General features: G+C 36.7%; 2 protein-coding genes across 2 annotated transcripts in view; both read left to right on the forward strand.

The window, feature by feature from the left end:
- Positions 1–21,108, forward strand: part of LOC131065570 (UPF0613 protein PB24D3.06c) — a 145,275-nt gene that overhangs the window by 45,959 nt on the left and 78,208 nt on the right. Inside the window, exons 3-5 of the mRNA XM_058000126.2 lie at positions 2,332–2,437; positions 8,139–8,231; positions 8,322–8,387. Of these exons, the coding sequence (XP_057856109.2) occupies positions 2,332–2,437; positions 8,139–8,231; positions 8,322–8,387 (265 nt within the window). The remainder of the gene's footprint in view (positions 1–2,331; positions 2,438–8,138; positions 8,232–8,321; positions 8,388–21,108) is intronic.
- Positions 16,938–18,259, forward strand: LOC131065562 (uncharacterized). Its single transcript, XM_058000114.2, has 2 exons — positions 16,938–17,632; positions 17,724–18,259. Exons 1-2 carry the CDS (start codon positions 16,973–16,975, stop codon positions 18,102–18,104), a joined length of 1,041 nt encoding a protein of 346 aa, XP_057856097.2. The 5' UTR covers positions 16,938–16,972; the 3' UTR covers positions 18,105–18,259.

Below are 21,108 nucleotides of genomic sequence, written 5' to 3' on the forward strand. Positions count from 1 at the left end.
TTTTGAAAAAGCTTGTTTAGTTTAGCAAAATCTTCGGCGACGTAAGACCCCTTGATGACACAGCAATCACAACGACCACTGGTGCTTATCCACACGTAGAGACCCTACTAAAAAGAACATTGGAGTCATCCTAACTGATCCTTCTTGCGATATCTTCAGCAGTTAGCGACTTTATTCAAGAGAGGATAAGATGCCTTTGGGTATTTTATTCTGTGTATGATTGTGTACAAAATACACGTCAACAGGTCCCCATTTGCGATGGGGCGATGTGTGAATACCTCACAACACTACTTACTTTTCCAAACTTTTGTAGGGTCTTCCTTTTGTTTAGTAAGGGTATCCACATTCTTGTTTTGTTTGGAAGATTACATGAAACCACTTTTACAAAAGCATGTTGTATGACCATGGTTGTTGCACTTGCAACATATAATATTGTACTCCAATAAAGGAGCAAATGAATTGTATTTTCTGCATAAGAACCCATAAGAACTTCCGTTTTTTGTTCCATACATAATTATTTCTTTTACGATCCCCACAATCCATTGCATTATGACCAAAAGGATTACAAAGAAAACAACAACCGAAGAAGGAATTTTGGACCTTGGTCATATGTGACTTGAGACTACCTCGAAGGGAAAGATCTTCTAAACATATTTTTATCCTCGTTGTCTTTGTGAGAAGTGCTGGTTTTCTAAGGAATAATATCGTCGATCTTCTTGTTGCTTTCATTATTGATGGACCCCTTGAGTGCATTTGCATAGGCTTTTGGCTTTTCTACATCTCTCATCTTTGGTGGTTTTGTAGCCTTTAGATTATGATCTTCTTTAGTACTCCTTTGGTTTGCTTCATAGACAAGACAAAGGGGCGATCCTTCTGAGGGAGGTGTCCTATTTTATTTTTCAAAATGGGATGACTTGTCCCTATACTTGGGCGCCACAATAAATGGGGTCAGCCCGGCCATTAAATTCAAATATTTAAATTGAAAACTCAATAAATATTTTCTTTTTGGTTTAATCCTCCTGAATGTTTATTCTCCACATTGATCCTCCTTTGACATCAATAACAAATCATGTAGACAGAAATTTGCCTTTGACATCAATGGCAACATTTCCAATACTCTAGTCAATATTTGCTAAGCATTTGAAACCTAAAAAATCCAAAAGGAGGTCATAAATTCTAATCCAAATGGGAGATTGCCAGCAGAACTGTCAATTGTTGGCTCCTAGTGTTGAAAAACAATTTCCTCACCTAAATTCTCTAAGAAGAAGCAAATAAAACCTTGATCCAATTTGTCAAAGAGGAATACTGAATAACGAAAAAACATTTAGAATGAGAGGAATCTATTTCTAACACTACAAGCCAATTGTTAGGATAAGATCTAATAAGTATTGTGTCTATGAGGACAAAGCAAAAGAATCAACTTCCAATCTAGACAAATCTGCCGCATGAGACTTTTTTGTCACCATGAGTAGCTTGGGAGGGCTAAAGGGAATGAAACTTTCTTTTCTCAAAAATGTTCATACCCAATTGGGATTGCATTGGCCGCCATTGCCAGATTGGAATGCCTTTTTGAAGAGAAGCAGCCGTGAGAACCCCAAAGCTTTCTCTAGGTTGTTTCTGATTTAAACTACTTGCCCAAAACTATTGAAAATTTGGGTAGAAAAATTCTTAGCTTTCAATAGGGAAGATTGATTTGTGTTCAATACACACTAACAAACCCTTCATACTCCCTTTGATCTAACAACTTGTGCTCTAATTGGATCCAAAACCCAATCTCTGATAAGATTTGTATGTGAACATTCACCCTGCTCTCTTCAGTTACCATTTAATCATTTTTTTTGATTTTTCAAAAAAATGCACAATATTTTTGCAGCCTTGTGGATTTTCTTGAGGTTCATTTGCGCATGAGCCAGAATGGCTAGGTTAGGGCTAGACCTCAGTCAAAGTTAGGGCCTAATCCTGATCTAGGTCAGGATTAGAACTTGGACTAAATGGGCCCGGGTTTGTCCTGGGTTCTTGGTGAATCTAGTAACATAAAATACTGGTAAATTTTATTTAATTCTTTAGTAAATTGAGATTGTTTTCAAAATCTTATAATAATTATTAGAATAATATATGTTTCAAATAATGCATTTTGTAATTTTTCAGGTTTAACGTCAAAAGATTCTCCATCAATATATACAAAATACTAAATTCCTCAACTTTTCTTGCCAATGGTCATAAGTCTTTAAGAATTTTTCTTTTCAACGAAAATATTTGGGTAGGGCCTATTAAAGTATTGTAAGTGTTGATTATATTTGATGGTGGACGGAATTTTTTCTTATATTCCAGGTATCTAGAACCCTTGTCAGCAGAACTAGAGAATGAGAAATGGTCGTTAGTGCAACCTTTATTATCATCTTCTTACTCAGGTTATGGCACATCAAGCCTAAAACAGGTACATTTCCTTTGATATCCTCTACTTTACTTTAGGGTCAGAATTTATAGGACAATTAGTTTCTTTGTACGAACAATTTCTGTGTTTTCATGACAATGGAAATAATCTTTCATGGGAATTTTTAAAAAGATCTATATTGCAGCAATTTGAGCTTCATGATAGAAAAGTTGGTAATGTGCAATATACAGTATCTTGGTGCAGTCTTTGTGATCAGTAGGTTAAGTACATAACTTCATCTAAATCACTTGGATTATTTTGAGCTTTCTTTTTACTATTTGAGATCATGAAATCTGGAATAAATATCCTAGGTGGTCTGGTGGGCAAAATTCTCTTTGAGAAAGATGGGTTTTAAAGGTTTTGTTTATGACGCAATGAATTAGTTGCTAACACAATCAAATGCAAGCAATAAACTTCAACAAAACAGATATGCTACTTCTATCCAAATTAGAGTGAATAGGTTAAAAAAAGATAACACAAGTGTATGGAAAGGAATGAGAATCCTTGTGACTAGAGTGGGGAAGATGCTTTAGTTTGGTCCATTGATGATTGTGCAATTTACATCATCGTCCCTCAATGTGAAGAGCATGAGAATAAAAAGAATATATTATAGTTACAAACAAGAAAGAAGTAATAGTGGCTCAATTTAAATTATGAATGTTCCAACATCTTGTTAGTTGTACTCCTCAACCATTGGTGTCCTATTTCATGCCAGAGTTATCCCTTTGTAGATCTGCTGAATTTGTCAAGTGTCCTAGATGAAGTTATGCATACCATGTGTTGGAACATGCAATGAGCAATGCATAATGTTGTGTGCAGTGGCATCTAATAACACGAGGAGTTGCACATTGATCTCAAGTCTTGTAGAGGATAGTGTAGAAGTTCTAACTATCATGGCACACACAATGTGATAAGAGTCTCGTGTGGTTGTGCTCAGATCATTCATCCTTTCTTGAGAAGCATTGGTCTCCATTGTGTCTTAGTGAGTTGTTGAAACTAAACTTAGAGTTGCTATGGATTGTAACATGTTGCTCAATCTGTTTTGTGTTTCCTTAGTCACTTTGAATAGATGATAGGAACCTTGGCATATGTATGTGTTATTGAGACATGGACCATCTAGGACTCGAACCTAGGACCTTCCATACGCTGCTGGAGTGCTCTACCACTAAGCTACTGGCCCCTCTTGGACCAGTCCATCGTCGGTCCGGGTGTGGCTTATTTCCAACACTAACACCCCCCCTTAAGCCACACCTCTCGTGTGCTTGGGGCTCCTAGCCTGAACCTGGCTTTGATACCATGTTGAGACATGGACCAGCTAGGACTCTAACCTAGGACCTGCCATACGCTGCTGGAGTGCTCTACCACTGAGCTACTGGCCCCTCTTAGACCAGTCCATCGTCGGTCCGGGTGTGGCTTATTTCTAACACCAACATGTGTGTCAGTTTGAGTGTTCTCATGTAATGTCCCATTTTTGCTAGTCATAAATAAATAAATGAATGATTAATTTAATTATTATTTTGCCTTAAATATTTAAGGCAATTAATATTTAACTAATTAATTATTATTAAGTGACTTTTCAAAGTTCAAAATGAAAATATTATTAAAGACACTTTATGAACTAAATATTAAATTATTTAAAATGATGCCCTTTGATTTACGAAAATGCCAATGGAGCATCAGATATTGAAATCGAAGGTGCCAAGGTGTAATTGATGACAAGGATTCAAGAAAAAAGTCAAAATGGTAACTTATTGTGAATAGCCATGGGCTCCAAGAAATGTGGAGCACAAATCGGGTGGCCGAAAAAGCTTTAGAAAGCATCATTACAAATCTGATTGACAATAGAGCTCAATGTCAAAAATAGAAATGCCGATTGAACAATATTGAGACGGCTCTAAGAATAGTGGAATTCCCTAACCATCCACATTAGCCTACGTGAACCCAAAGGATAGGCTAACGAACACCAAATTGGCTAGGCTTAGAGAGGGGACATTACATACATGAATGCTAATGCAAAATACAACAAATCTAAATGTTTAAAAAAATTTAGAATTGTAAATCGAATTTGAAAAAACATGGAAACAAAACTAATAAATAAAACATGCCCAAAGAAAATCTTTAACTAAATCTAGCTTCCCACAAATGGTTTAATTTGCCAAAAGAAGAATTCAGATTGATTGTTGTGTGAGTGAGAAGTGAGAGTGTGGAGGACCTAAAAAGAGAGAAACCACATTTTTAGTGTGTTTTTCATGTTGATCATGTCACATATGTGTGGTTGAGTTGTAGACTTGAATTCAGCAAGTACTGTTGAGAACTTGTTTCAAGTTTTGACTTGGAACTTCTTGATACTTACTTGGAAGTATGTGGGCAAGTTACTCAACACACTTTCCAACTTGCTAGTGTGTTGGATAAAAATGGAATCGGGTGAACTAGGACCTAATCCCACTCATTCACACATTAGAATACGAAAGAGCCTAAGGAAGTGATTCACTTCGACTTCCCCTTGTGAAAGAGTCAAGGAATACTTTTAGTGTTTCTATTCCTTTGCTGATATGAAATGAGTCAGATGTAGGATGCAAAAAAATTAAGCTAGTGGAAGTATGAGAACAACTAAGATAACAACAAATAACAAACAAATATAGAACTGAGACTGAGATACAAAATATAGGGCTGAAAAGCGAATTCTGATGTGCACCCGTCACTGAAATTTGAGCCTGATTGAGCTGGACTAGGGCGCTAGACGCTCAAGTCCCTGTTGCTGAATTGAGACAGAAATTGGAAAGTTGCAACTTGGAAGTCCTCAGAATTTGAACTGCCAAAATTTGCAAACAACAAAGGAGGACCAAGGCGCTGGGTGTTCTGATCCCAAAGGTTGGGTCTTGATTTTGGATCTGGATCTGCACTTGTTGACTGAGACTTCCCGGAAACTTGCAGCTCCGACAAAAACTTGTACCTACACTTGTAATCTGAAAAATGGTGTAGGCAGCTATATAATGTTTTGCCTTAGTCAAACCCCTTGTTTTGGTGATTTCCACCTCCACAAATAGCCAATAAAGTATTGAAAAGTGTGTGTGGCCGAGAATCTCATGTGTTTGTAAGATTCCTATGAGCCAAAATTCAAAACTAGAGTTCTACCCCATGTTTGGAGTAAAAACACTAAATTAACATAATGTAAATGCTTCAAATCACAAATACAATATGGATTTAAAACAATAATGTAAATCTGAAAATGAATGATATGTAAATCTGAAAACTCACATAGAGATATGAAAATAACATGAAACCATACCAAACCCTAAGGGAGAGGTACAAGCCAATCAATAGTCCGTGATCGCCTTATTATTCTTCAATATCCCCTAAGCTTCCATGGTTGATGAAGATTTGATGAATGATGAATTTGCTAATTGTAGACTCCACATAAAACCTGCACTTTCACTTCATAAGAGGTCTCCTTCAATTGCTAGAGAATGGATCCTTCAAATAAGGAAAGAAAAGGTTATATATATGAAACCCTAACTTTAATTTTGATCATAGGCTGACCTAGAATTGATGAAATTTCACACAAAGCGGGGTTTGAATATTATAATACCAACAAATTAAGCTCCCGAAATTTGGGGAGAAAATGTCGGGACCGATGTGGTGGTAGCTCCTGTCCAAGTGACTTTTTTCCAAATTTTTAGGGATGCAAGATATCGTGATTACAAAGTCAAATCTAGCTCGGTGTGTCAATCCAAGGTGTTCAGATGTGCGAAAATGTGCTTTGAAGATCGAAATGAGGACTTTATCAGGATTAATTAAAATAAAATTAAAAGGGGCACCCTTAGGGTTAAGGGTCCAATTTTTTAATATGTGAATGGGTGAGAAAGGACCTTAGATTTAATTAAATTAATAATTAAATGCTTAAAGGAACCTTGAAAATGCAAAATGCAATGCAACACACTAAGGCGGGTGCTAATCTAAACGTGAAATTGGACAACCCTAATCAAGGGCGTACAATTTACGATGTTACAACTTATATATAGTTATGGGTTAAGCAAGTTTTTAGTAAGTTTATGGTCCATGGTTTGGAGAGCATCAAAACATATCAAGCAAATTATTGTATAAGATATTTATGGTGAATATAGAATAAGCCCTAAATATATGACATAGAATGGTGTGTAACTCTATTGTGCTGGTAATTTATTCTGGAATGATAGAGAGTAGATGGTTGACCCAACCTTTAAGTTATCGTCATTAGTTTGTTTTCTTGTTTGATTCTAAGGTGGGAAAATGACCCGACTTTGTTAAAGATTGTAGACCTGCTTAATATCTTTTTGGCAGGGATAGTGCTAAAGCCAATTGTGATATGAGATAGGATTGGAACAATAAATTAGTGATCTTAAATTGTAGGAAGATGCCGGTGATAAACATTGAGTGGTGCCTAGTAATGATTACTATAATAGGTTTGTTGATAGCCATATAGTAGTTCTCACCTAGAGGTTCGTAGCAATATTGATTCATTATTTCCAAGGTTACTTGGGGACGTGTTCTCGGGTTTTTTTCAGGCATCCCCATTTGGAGGACGTCCTGAGGACAGGGGGATGCCTTGAGGACATCCCTGGGCTGTTCCCTTTTGATACAAAGAAAAGTTTTAAACGTCCCCTTTCCCAATACACTAAAATTTCACACTTAAACACCTTATTTCTGTTCATATGTAAGTTTTAATACTATTGTTCAGTGTGTTCCAAAATTTCACACTTAAACACCTTATTTCTGTTCATATGTAAGTTTTAATACTATTGTTCAGTGTGTTCCAGGTTTTGCTTGTTTAATGCAATTGATATTATAGTGATATTCAAAGACATATGAGTGCAGAGAAAGAACGACCTATTTCGGAAATTATGCAATCTGACCTCTTTTATATAACAGCAACAACAATGCAAGTTTCCCCACCAATCTCATGCAAATTCTGAAATTCAACATACTTCCTTCAGCATTTTGAATTCTGAAAGCAATTTGAATTAGGGTTGAAGTTTTGCTAATTTGTTTGTCTTTCACTCTCATGCGAACTCTCAATTTAACACAAATGTTATATGGTAAGGCTCTATAATGTATATATGATGCTTTATCCATGTTTTCATATGAATATTTAAAATTTTCCCCATTTTTATATAGCCGTCCCCTCTGCCATCCCCTGGTTGTCCCCAAAAATGGCTTGAAAAAATTGGGGACTTGGAAATATGTCCCCCCGTCCCAGAAACTCAAGGTAACATATATTATTTCCAGTAGAATGGCTTCTTGGATTTTATTGCATGCTAAGGATGGAAGTCTCTTGTTACAATCTGTGAATGTGTGTACAAAGAAGATTGTCTGGATTCAATAACAACCAACTTCTTTATTTGTTCACACATATTGTTCACCATTTGTCTTTTCACAAAGTGTCCTAACAAATTACATTTACTAAAGTGGATCATTATAACAAAGTATAATCATTTACAGTCATAGGTTTTCATGGTAAACAATGAGCTGATATTGGATGGGTAATCTTGAAAAATTTCATTTCTAACACATAGAGTAGCTTTGCCCAAGAGTCTAAAACTTAGTTTATATTTAAAATTATTTTGCCATGATAAAAAATAATTAGTTATTACTAATTCATTTTACTTTTCATTCTTTTAGTTTGATTGCTAACTAATTTTAGTATTTTTCTTTTTCTTTTTGAAAGGATGCTTTGGAACTTGATCAGCTTATCAGCCACTTAATAAACAAAGAAGAATCAGAGGGTGTGGTTCTACTTGGTCATAGTACCGGTTGTCAAGTGAGCTGAGATGCTTTTAAGTTGAACATATGGCACTTTTAATTGTTAAATTGTTAAGGCAGCAATTCTTATGATTTATTTATTGCTCAGGATATTGTGCGTTACATGCGATCAAATACTGCCTGTTCAAAAGCTGTGCGGGCAACAATCTTACAGGTGATGATTTTGATTTAATTGTGCAATCCATCTCTTCTTTCAATTGCAGCTATTCAAATATGATATATGGACTCTGCATCAAAATTTAAGATTATCTCTTCCTTGTCATCATATGAAATATGGTAATAAAAAAGTGACAAGAGGATAGTGGTGACAATTTGTTGGGGGACTTATGATGTTTTCATTGTTAAATTCTTTTATCGGATTTGCTAGATATTGCATATTGTTTTTGTAACATTTTAAAATACTAAAGCTCTGTTGTTGTACATGCAAGGTAATAGACATAATGCTTAGTCATTTCTAATCTTTGTTATGGAAACTAAAATGAATAGTTGAAAATGTGTATATTAAAATTTAGTGAATAGGAACTAGCAAATGAAGCAAACACCATGTTAATCATAGAAGGCAGAGCATTGTTAAAGGGAATCTCAATTGATGTATTCCATGAATGGTACATACTAGAAATTTAAGTGGACTCCAAACTAATCATAGAAGGCAGAGCATTGTTAAAGGGAATCTCAATTGATGTATTCCATGAATGGTACATACTAGAAATTTAAGTGGACTCCAAACTAATCATAGAAGGCAGATTGGAACAAACTAGAAATTGAAGTGGACTCCAAATTAATCACATAAACATTCATGAACAAGTTTGCTTTAATTGCTGTCTTAAGGAGTGTGATATTGGATGCATATGCTAGTCTTACATGCCACTATTTTAAATATTTCCTTCACTTTTCTGAATCCCCCTTTGTAGGGCTCCTTGTATGTTATCAATATTAGCATTATTGTTGTTAAGGCTAGTATTAGCATTTACATTCTCATTTTATATCATGTCATAGACCTCCTTGTTCATTTCATCCTTGGGGTCTGTACATGTGCAAATGAGAATTCACAGCTTCTTGGGAACGGACCAGAACTAGCCATAGAGGTTTGTTTGGAAACTCAACATAGAGACCAAAAGAGGGATCCTAAAATAAAAGTCTCAAAAGATGTCCTGTTTTGATCTAGGAGTTTTCTTGGCGATGAGTGAGTTGAGTTGACGAAGTATGGGTGAGTTGAGATGACGAAGTATGGTGGTGATGGGGAAGTGGTTTCACAGGTTTTGACAAACTGACATGTTTTTTCAGAATGTTGCAAAAAAGCAAGCATTGCTGTAAGATGTTCTGCTAATAAGAATCATAATGTTGACAATGTGACTGGATATTGCAGAAGTGTAAATGTGGAAAGTTGCATCGTCATAAACTCGTAAAAGTACGAATGTTGGAAGATAACGAATTGGCTACAGTTAGAAAGTCTGAGATGCAGTCAATAATGTTTATAGACAAGTTGTGCAAGAAGAATGCATTGCTGCAATCATGTTAACTTGTTCTAATGAAATAACAGAATGCGATTTTAACAAAGCAATTTTAGTTGGTTAGCAATGTTGTTAATGTTGAAGTGTGGCGATAAAGGTCTTATGAATGTTTTGAAAGTTGTAAGCTTGTGAGACAGTTGATTTCATTCAAAAATTTAAGTTGCTCGTGTGGTTTGTTTGGTTTTTATCTTGATTATGTGATCCATACTAGTGGCTTGCTGATTTGCTCTGAATGTCTGCAGCCGATAGTGATTTAGGAGAACTTTTACCATGTTGATGATAAATGGAAAGATGATGTTGAAATCATGGTGGGATCCCTCTCAATCCTCCTCTAAACAGATATCCAAGTTGAAGGATTTTCCAAGTTTATTAATTTTTAGGAGCATGCCCCTATTCTGAGTGTAGCAATGATCTGATTCGTTTTTTGATAGGTTTGTTCAAATCGTTTTAAATGCAAATGTCTGAATTTGCAGCTGTTTTGTTTGAGTGGTTGGAGCTGTTCAGGTTGTTTCAAACTTGAATTGTTGTTCGATAGGTTTAGATTATGAAAACAAAATAATTAGTAATAATCAACAAACAAACTAATACAATCAAAGAAATAACACCAAATCGTTACTCTTCAGAAGCAAGCTTGAGATCAAGAGCGAAATCGGGAAGAAAACTGAAGATGCTTCATGTTGTGTTGATGTTGTCCTCGACATTAGCACTGTCCTTACATTAGCACTGTCCTTGCAAGTTGATGATGTGCAGCTGATCATGGAGAGATTCCAAGAACAATACAAGAGACAGCAATGAGGAAGACCTAGAATGACAAAATAATAAACAGAGGACAGTGACTGATAGATTATTAGAATGCAAAGAACAAGTTGCTAGTATCTAGATAAGATGAAATGAAAGCAAAAGAGAAGCTGATGGAACATTGACAGGGAAAAATGTGGGAAAGAACAGGTTGCAATATGGACAAAGAATAGGTTGTAATATGGGAAAATAACACTATTGCAAAGAACTTGAGGAGCAGGGTACTGGTTGCTTCCTTGGACTAAAGGATATCCTGTTAAATTAAAAAAAGATATTGACAAAAATGAAAATCCCCTTCAAGCTGCCCAGGGCATGCCTATATTGGAGATGGGGACATCAATGGCAACACGACATCAATAACAATTAATCTTCTCATCTTTGACATTAATGATAATCTTGTCCATGAACTGTTTATATTAATAATAACATTGTCTTCTTACCTTTGACTTCAATGACAATATTTCCAACACTTGGTATATAGTTTAGATAAAAAAAAAGAAGTTAATAATAAATTAGAATGGTTTGATTTTGGAAAGTTATTCCTGTAGGTTGTTTTGGTAGTTTGTACACAAGAAAATACAGCTTTTATAAAGCCACATGGGAAAGCAAAGCAATATTGTAATATCCCCTGCTCATATATGACTGAAAGCGGAGGGAATATTGTCAATCAATTCACTGATTTCCTGCTGTTCTAGTTTCAGAGTGTATAACCTGCGTGTTATGTGGATTTCTGGACAGTCATATAATCTTGTGTGTTATGCAGTTTGGACTTAGCATGCAAATACATGGACCAAAATATAGAAAATGTACACCAATAGCAGACTGGAATTTTGACAAACAGTTGGCATACAATCATGTAACAACATATAAACTAAATGTAACCTTATATCTATTGATGTTATAGCTAGGTCGGATCCCATCTAGGGCTGACCTAGCACAAGTATGTGACTAATTGACCCTTGGCCTTAGTCACGCCTTATATGCAATAATCTCTATGTAACTTGTAACGTGTTGGGGCTGACCTATATTGAGGTCACTTGTAACGTATGGGAGTGATTCTATTTTGGCGCCAATCTTTAAGCATTGAATTGTAATTATAAGTGCTCTCTTTGAAAGCCGACTTAGGTAAATTGGAGAGCTTAAGTCACCTGTATATTCAAAGTATCAATCATTGTATACACACGCTACCAGCTAATTCATCCTATACACAGCAAATACATTCTCCTTCAGCATTCATTAGCGAATTACCCCTGTGATCAGCGAATATCATCTGAAGCATAGCGAATTATCTTCTAAGGTCAGCGAACCTTGTTCAAAGTACAGCGAACTATATATGAAGGACAATGAACTACGTACAAAGGGCAGTGAACCTTCTTGAGGCAGCGACTTGATCTATGTATTGCAGATAAGTCATTCCATTGTTGTATATGTCCTAGCTTGAATACTCCTTACTACGGCTGTTCTGATTGCTTCAAGTGTTGAAACAGATTGTAAAGATACTTACGGATTATTGCATAATAAGATATGAGATTATAGCTGGGTTTTTCACCTCCAAGAGGGAGGTTTTCCCAGGGTATTTTTGGTGTTTTTTATGTGCTTTGATTTGATTCTTTGTCATTGTGTTATAGTCTGATCTAAAATTAACATGGTATCAGAGCTAAGGTTGACTTAGTTGTGATCAGACTTTGTGATAGCAACATCCTCTTCACACCATTTTCCAGCATTCAAGATGGTGTACGGTCTGAAAGTTGAGGACAAACTTGAAAGAGCCTCAAATTTCACTTCTTGGAAATTCAGAATCCTTGTCACCCTCGAAAAAAATGATCTTTTGGAGTTTGTGCAAGGAGAGGATCAGCCTGTGCCTGAAGACAAAGATGAATTACTTCAGTTCAAGAAGAATGCTGTCAAAACCAAGAAGATTCTGATTGACTCCATGAAAGATCATCTTGTTCCTATCATCTCTAAGATGTCTTCAGCCAGGGATATGTTCAAGGCTTTGGAAGGCATGTATGAGATCAACAACACAAGTAGAGCACTTGCATTGAGGCAGCAACTTCATCAAGTCAAGATGGGAAAGGGAGAATCAGTCATCACTTACTTCATGAAGATTTCAGAATTAAGAGATCAGCTCAGTGCCATTGGAGATGAAGTTGTGGACAAGGATCTTGTCATGTTTGCATTAAATGGTCTTCCTCACTCTTGGGAGCCATTTATTCAAGCATAAGTGGGAGATCCAAATTTCCCAAGTTTGACCGCCTCCGTGCTGATTGCATTCAAGAGAAATCAAGATTGGCTGCAAGAGGAATTATCAAAAGCTCTCATTGTGAAGACAATCATGTTCTTGCTGCCCAGTCCATCAAGAAGAAAGGAGGCTATTGGAAGAACAATTTCAAGAGAAATAGAGACCAAAGGTCTGATCCAACCCCTAATTCAAAGAAGAAGAAGAAGGATCTTTCACACATCAAGTGTTTTAGGTGTGACAAGTTCGGTCACTATGCTAGACTGCTTATCCCAACCAAAGAGTCAAGGAGCAAACATAAATGAAGTTTCATATTAGAATGATGCTGAAGACTTCCTCTTCACCTCTGCCTTGTCAAGCAATGTTCCTATTGACAGTCATACATGGCTGATTGATAGTGGAGCATCTAGACACATCACCACTACGAGGAGCATCTTTCAGACTTGGTGGAGAAGGAGTCCAACCTACACGTAATCAATGGAAATGATGCGCGCTATTCTATAGGAGGTTTTGGTACTACATCCCTTATCTTAGATTCTGAAATTTCTCTTCACCTCAGTGATATATTGTTTGTGGCAGGAATCAAGAGGAACCTTATCTCCATATCAACATTGGAAGATAAAGGTTATCAGATTACATTTTCTGAGGGAAGAGTTCTTGCATGGCCTAAGAAGTCCAGTATCAAATCAACTCGTGTCATTGGGAATCGGTATGAGAGCCTATAAAAGCTTTCAGTTCGTCCAGTTCAAGCTCTCATTCATGAAGCACCTGATTCAAGCGAGCTATGGCATAGAAGACTTGGACATCTTCATTTCCGAGCCCTTCCTACCGTAGAGAAGATGGTTAAAGGTATGCCTAAACTTAGTCATATTCATGATGATACATTTAAAGGTTGTGCTATGGGTAAAAACACTAAGAGTCCATTTTGTCAAAGTGAAAGTAGGTCTATAGAGAAATTAGCTCTTGTGCATTCTTATTTATGTGGACCTATGTCTGTTGCTTCTCCAAGTGGATTCTTGTATTATGTAATCTTCATAGATGACTACTCTAGGAAAACGTGGATTTACTTTCTAAAGTCAAAAGAATCTGATGAAGTCCTAGGTAGATTCAAAGAATTTAAGGCCTTAGCTGAAAATCTATTTGGGAAAAGAATTAAAGTTTTAAGGTCTGACAATGGAGGAGAATACACCTTGGGTAGTTTTCAAGATTTTTGTATTGAGGCAGGAATCAAGAGAGAGTTTTGTGTTCCCTACAACCCTCAACAAAATGGGGTTGCAGAAAGAAAGAACAGATCTATAGTTGAGGTTGCGAAAGCTATGATTCATGATCAGGACCTGCATAGTTTTTTCTTTGGGTTGAAGCATCTAGAACAACAGTATACATTCAGAATAGATGCCCTCACTGTGTATTGAAGGATATGACTCCAGAAGAAGCATTTTTAGGGATCAAACTTGACATTAGCCACTTGAGGATCTTGGGGAGTCCAGTATATTCTCATGTACCCAAAGAGAAGAGAACTGAGTTGGGACCTTCGGGATAGAGAGGAATTCTTGTGGGTTACAACGACACCTCCAAAGCATTCAGAATCTACATTCCAGGTTAGAAGTATATTGAGGTTAGTAGAGATGTTACCTTTGAAGAAGATATTGCATTCAAAAAGTCCAAAAGTTCAAGTATGGAGATTGACTATGAAGTTCGTGATAACCCTCAAAACTTGGATATTGATCATGATACTGAGATTCAGAGGGAGTCTACAGAACCTGAAGAGCATGATTCAGTTGATCCTATGGATCCTACTGATGGGCCTAGAGATATTAACGTGAGCAAGAAGAGACCTTTTGGGCAAGAAACACTGTACAGGAGGCAGAAAAGTTCGCAGCTCCAAGTGGCACATTCAGAGAAAGTAGGAGACCTCAGAAGTTCTTCAACTATGTTGCATTGATGTGCAACATCATTGGGTCTGAACCTTCCAGTGTTGAAGAGGCCATGAACCAACAAGCATGGAAGAATGCTATGGATGAAGAATATCAATCTATCATCAATAATGATGTTTGGGATATTGTGCCTAGACCCAAAGGTAAGTCAGTTGTATCCTCCAAATGGTTGTTTAAAATTAAACATGCTGCTGATGGAAGTATTGAGAAATACAAAGCTAAGTTTGTGGCTCATGGCTTCTTTCAAAAGTAAGGCATAGATTATGAGCTAAGTTACTAGTTGTTCACAGTTTTCCCCCAAATCCGGATACGATACGTATTGGATTCGGATTCGACCTGGAATCCCTATGGATTCAGATAGGGTACTGTATTTTTGCACCTGAAACGTATCCGCTTTTTTAGTCACGAATCCCAACGCATTCGGTGTAGACATGGCGATTCCATAGGGTTTCTTTGATGAATCTGCATCGTGCACAAATCTTGAAGGTTTTTTTCATGCTATTTTAAACCCTAAAGTTAAAAAAAAAGAAAACATTCCTTCGCACAGTGAAAACGAAGGAGGAGGCGACGGGAGGCGTGAAGGAGCTGCCACAGCAGAGGAGGCGACGAGAGGCACGACAGGAGGCGCGAAGGAGGTGCCACGACAGGCGCGAAGGCATAGAGGTGTCACGCCATCCCCCATTCCTTCCCGCTTCCGCCATCCCCCATTCCTTCGAGCTTGCAGGTAGGAAAAGTTTGTTTAATTTTAAATTTTTTATTATAGTTTGTTAAATTTTAAATTTTTATTATAGTTTGAACTTTGTTTCTGTTAATTCACTTAATAGTTTGTTAAATGAAAAGTTAAAACAAATAAACTAATAAAAAATAAAAAATACAATTTTCCATTTTTAATTTTAAATAATAAAACTATTTTGCTAGTTAATAATTTATTAATTATTATTATTTTAAATAAGAATATTTTAACAGCAAAATAGTTTTATTATTTAATTTATTTTAAAATTTTAAATAGGTATATTTTAATTACTTATTGTGTAATTTAGAAGTTTGTAAAAATTTAAATGTTGTTATTACTTTCATAATTATAATAATTTCACTTTTATTTTAAATAAATTACTAAATTTAATTTTATATATTTAACATTTATAATCTATTGTTTAATATTAAATATTAATAATTATTTTTTAATTCGTTGTAGAAATCATAATGGCAACGACTACTAGCTCTACTCCTCAACGGACTTTCAAAACTGACCCAAATTCACCTTTATTGAAATATGTCAAAATAATAGACCAAGTAAAAGGTGGTGGAACATTTAATTGGATATGCAACTTCTGTAGTGTGAAAAAAACTAGCTCCTACAGTCGTGTCAAAGCCCATTTTTGTGTCATTCCCCAACAAGGAATCAAACCATGTCTAGGAAAGGATGGAAATGGGATGTCACCTCAAGAAATAGCAGGATATATTAGAGAGCAAGAGGAAGCAGATGCAAGAGTTGGTCGTGCCTCAAACCATCCTTTGTTGACAGGAAGAGGAAATAGATCAAAGAGGCCCCCTACTTCTCCATCTTATAGCAATTTTCCTGATATAGTGGTAGAGAGCCACCCATTCTTGGACCCAATTAGTGAAGAACCTATTATTGTGAAGAGAAGCAGGGGACCATTAGAGAGAGCATTTAAGAATGATGCTAGAGAGATTGCAGATCAATCCGTTGGAAGATGTCTATATGCAAATGGTTTGTCATTTAATGTGGTACGATCACCATATTGGTAGGATATGTTGAGAAAGGTAAATGAGGCTCCACAAGGGTACACAGGGCTAGGTTATGAGAAGGTGCGTAGCACCTTACTAGCAAAGGAGGTAAAAAACATAGACAATGCGCAGAATTGTAGAGCTGCAGGTATGTTGATTGAGACACGGTTTGAATACATATTTTGGACGCCTTGTGCTGTCCACTCTATCAACCTCATGCTACAAAAGATAGGCAGGAAAATACATTGGATCAAACAAATTTATGTGAGGCTGAAGAGATCCAAATGTTCATCACAAACCATAACATGTCACATGCCATTTTCAGATCATTTTCATAGTTGGAGTTGTTAAAGGTAATTGAAACACTTCAATTTTTAAAATCTACATTTCACTTTGGTAATCATTAATTTTTTATTTTTTTTATCATGTCTTCTTTGTATTCTAATTTTTATTTTTAATTTTTGAATAGGTTGCCGAGACTCGATTTGCATCCAACACAATCGTCCTGATGCGACTTGTGAAGGTGCGACAGCCACTTGCTAGCATGGTAATTAGTCAAAGTTGGCCCCTATGGAGGCAATCCAATACTGAAAGGGCAACAACTGTAAAGCACATGATCGTAGATGACACTTGGTGGGATCGAGTGGAATATCTTTTGAGTTTCACTGAGCCCATCATGACTATGATCCGTTATACTGACATGGATCACCCATGTTTGGGAGAGGTATATGATGGCATTGACTTGATGATTGAGAAAATGAAAGCCATCATCAATGCAAAAGAGCAAGATCTCGAAGAAACTTTCTTCAAAGAGGTTCAATCAATTTGTGTTGAGCGGTGGAACAAAATGACCACCCCACTACATCTTCTTGCATTTGCATTGACTCCCAAATTTTATAGTGATGAAATGCTTGCTAAGCCATCAAGGGTACCACCATATAGAGATTCAGAAGTTAGTGAAGGGTGTAGGACAGCACTTACTAAACTCTTCCCCGATTTTGAAATGGAGGATTTAATGACAAGTGAGTTTGCTGATTTTGTAGCCTCCAATGGTCAAAGCGTTTCCGCTCTCTATGACAAGTATAAAAAGGATTCTCATGCTTGGTGGTACCTCAATGGCCATACATCACCAAACCTTCAGACTCTTGCAATCAAAGTTTTATCGCAAGTAAGTTTCTTAATTTTTATTGCTCTCTAAATTTATATTTTTTACTATTTTATAATTGTCACCCTCTCACTTTTTGTCAATTATTCAATAGGTTGCTAGTTCCTCTTCATCTGAGCGAAATTGGAGCACATACTCCTTTATCCACTCAGTGAAACGCAACCGACTGGCAGCAAGTAAGGTTGAAGAGCTCGTTTATGTGCATTCAAACTTGTGCCTTCTTACTCATAAACAAAATGAGTACAAGGATGGGAGCACAAAGTTTTGGGATGTAGATCTAGAGCGAACTGATTTGGATTTTTCAGCTACCACACAATCTTTACTTTCTGGGGAGTCTGATAGCCAATTTGCTGCTAGTGCAAGTGGGAGTGAGGCTGCATGTGGTTCCAGTACTCTACCTACATCATCTAATGTCAATGATGATGTTGATCTTGATCTTCCTAGTGACCCATATGATGCTATTGCTGATTATTAGTTGTGTTATTTTATTGTTGAACCAATGAACGATGAATTCGATATCTACCATAACATTCAAAGTTTGACAAATGGATATTTCATATTAGATTAGACTTATAGTAAATTTGTAATTTTGTTATAGTTATATCAATATGAACCATATATGATAGTTCCAAGTTTTGTTTAGCATATGGATGATATGTGGGATTCTAAATTTAATTTTTGTTTCTACTTATTAGATTGTATATATGTATATATTTATGATTTTTACATTTTTTTGTACGGATGTACCCATACGTACCCAGCGCCCCCCCCCCAAAAAATGTCGTACCAGCATTCCGTGCCCACGTACCCGTGCCCGTAACCATGCCCGTACCCGTACCGACAACTTAGATTATGAGGAAATCGCTGCCCCTGTGGCTCGATATACTTCTATCAAGACTATCATTGCTATTGTTGCAGCTAAGGGATGGAAATTACATCAGATGGATGTAAAGACAACTTTTCTCAATGGAGTTATTGAAGAAGAGGTTTACATAGAGCAACCTGAAGGCTTCGTGATTCATGAGAGAGAGTCTCATGTATATAGATTGAAGAAAGCATTATATGGCCTTAAGTAGGCTCCCCGTGCTTGGTATGAAAGAATTGACAAGTACTTGGTAAGCTTAGGTTTCTGTAAGAATGATGCTGATCGAAATATTTACTTAAAGGTATTCAATGGTGAGATGTTAATTCTGTTTTATGTGTTGACTTATTTATAACTGGAGAAGATCATCTCATTCTTAGATGTAAGAAAGATCTGACTTCAAAATTTGAAATGAAAGATCTAGGTCTCATGCATTTCTTTCTAGGGTTAGAAGTATGGAAAAGATCTAATGAGATTATTCTAAGTCCAGGAAAATATACCATTGATATTTTGAAGAGGTTTGGAATGTTAGATTGTAAATCTATGTCTACTCCCATGGAATCTAACTTGAAGAAGTTGAGTGAATTTGCAGCTAGTTCAGATCTTGTGGATCCTATTGAGTATCGACAGTTGATTGGATCCTTGATGTATCTAGTTAACACTAGACCTGACATCTGCTATGCAATGAGTGCTCTTAGTCAGTTTATGTGTGAACCTAGACAGATTCATCTAGTTGTAGCCAAGCATATCTTGAGATACTTGCGTGGTACAGTTGGATATGGGTTGAAGTACTCTTCCAACGCAGTACTGAACTTGGAAGGTTATTCTGATTTTGATTGGGCAGGAAGTGTCTCTGATCGTAAGAGCACTTCTGGAGTTTGCTTCAGCTTGGGATCTGCTATGATTTCTTGGTGTAGCAGGAAACATTCTTCAGTGGCATTGAGTATTGCAGAAGTAGAATACATTGCAGCATGTGTGGCAGCTAGAGAAGCAGTGTGGCTTCGAAAACTTCTTGTTGGATTGTTTGGACAACCTTGGGAGCCTACAGTTATCCATAGTGATAACTAGAGATGTGTGAAGCTTTTTGCTAACCCAGTGTTTCATGACAGAATGAAGCATGTGGAAATCTAGTATCACTATATCAGGGATATGGTGCAAAGGAATGCTGTTCAACTGAAGTACATTAGCACTGATGAGCAAACAACAGATGTTCTCACCAAGCCTCTTGCTCGGGTGAAGTTTGCATACTTTCGAGATAAGATTGGAAGCTAAGAGGGAGACTCAACATCAGTGATACATTGAGATGTATCTTCCACCCTTTGTGAGTAGGCATGGTGGTAATGCACTCTTCTCTTGGAGAAGTTTGAGGTGAAAGCCCTCTTCCACCCTCTGCGAGCAGGCATGGTGGATCCACCCTCTGCGAGTAGGTATGGTGGATGTCATGGAAGAAATTCCATGATCTAGCACTTGTGTTTATTCACCCTCTGGGAATAGCTATGGTGAACGTCATGTTGAGATGACGACATCATGATTGCGTGATGAGCACTTGTGTTCATTTGTTTTCAATCCATGGGAGTAGCCATGGTGGATGTCACTATGTGACTCAGATCTTGAGAAAGTCTCCTCCCTAGCTAAGAGGGAGTGTTGATGTTATAGCTAGGTTGGATCCCTTCTAGGGCCGACCTAGCATGTGTATGTGTTTAAGTGACCCTTGGCCTTAGTCACGCCTTATATGCAATAATCTCTATGTAACTTGTAACGTGTTGGGGCTGACCTATATTGAGGTCACTTGTAACGTATGGGACTGATTCTATTTTGGTGCCAATCTTTAAGCATTGAATTGTAATTATAAGTGCTCTCCTTGAAAGCCGACTTAGGTAAATTGGAAAGCTAAAGTCATCTATATATTCAAAGCATCAATCATTATATACACACACTATCAGCGAATTCATCCTATACACAGCGAATACATTCTCCTTCAGCATTCATCAGCAAATTACCCCTGTGATCAGCAAATATCATCTGAAGCATAGCGAATTATCTTCTAAGGTCAGCGAAACTTGTTCAAAGTACAGCGAACTATATATGAAGGACAGCGAACTGCATACAAAGGGCATTGAACCTTCTTGAGACAGCGAATTGATCTATGTATTGCAGATAAGTCATTCCATTGTTGTATATGCCCTAGCTTGAATACTCCATACTACAGCTGTTCTGATAGCTTCAAGTGTTGAAGCAGATTGTAAAGATACTTACTGATTATTCCATAATAAGATCTGAGATTATAGTTGGGTTTTTCACCTCCAAGAGGAAGGTTTTCCTAGGGTATTTTTGGTGTTCTTTATGTGCTTTGATTTGATTCTCTGTTATTGTGTTACAGTCTGATCTAAAATTAACAATATCTCCCTTTATTAGAAGGCAATAGACTTATTACAAATGTCGAAATAAGGGCCAAGACTCTTAGCTAATAACAAACAATTTTCAGAATGTAATCATATGTATCTCCAAACTCTTCAATTGCAGCATTTTAGATTGATTACAATGATTGAAAATGCATGGGCATTATTACAAATAGTTGGCATGCAATACTTTCATACCCGGATTTCCATGTCAATGA

The sequence above is a fragment of the Cryptomeria japonica genome, chromosome 1 (genome assembly GCF_030272615.1).
Source record: "Cryptomeria japonica chromosome 1, Sugi_1.0, whole genome shotgun sequence".
Classification (NCBI taxonomy): Eukaryota; Viridiplantae; Streptophyta; class Pinopsida; order Cupressales; family Cupressaceae; genus Cryptomeria; species Cryptomeria japonica.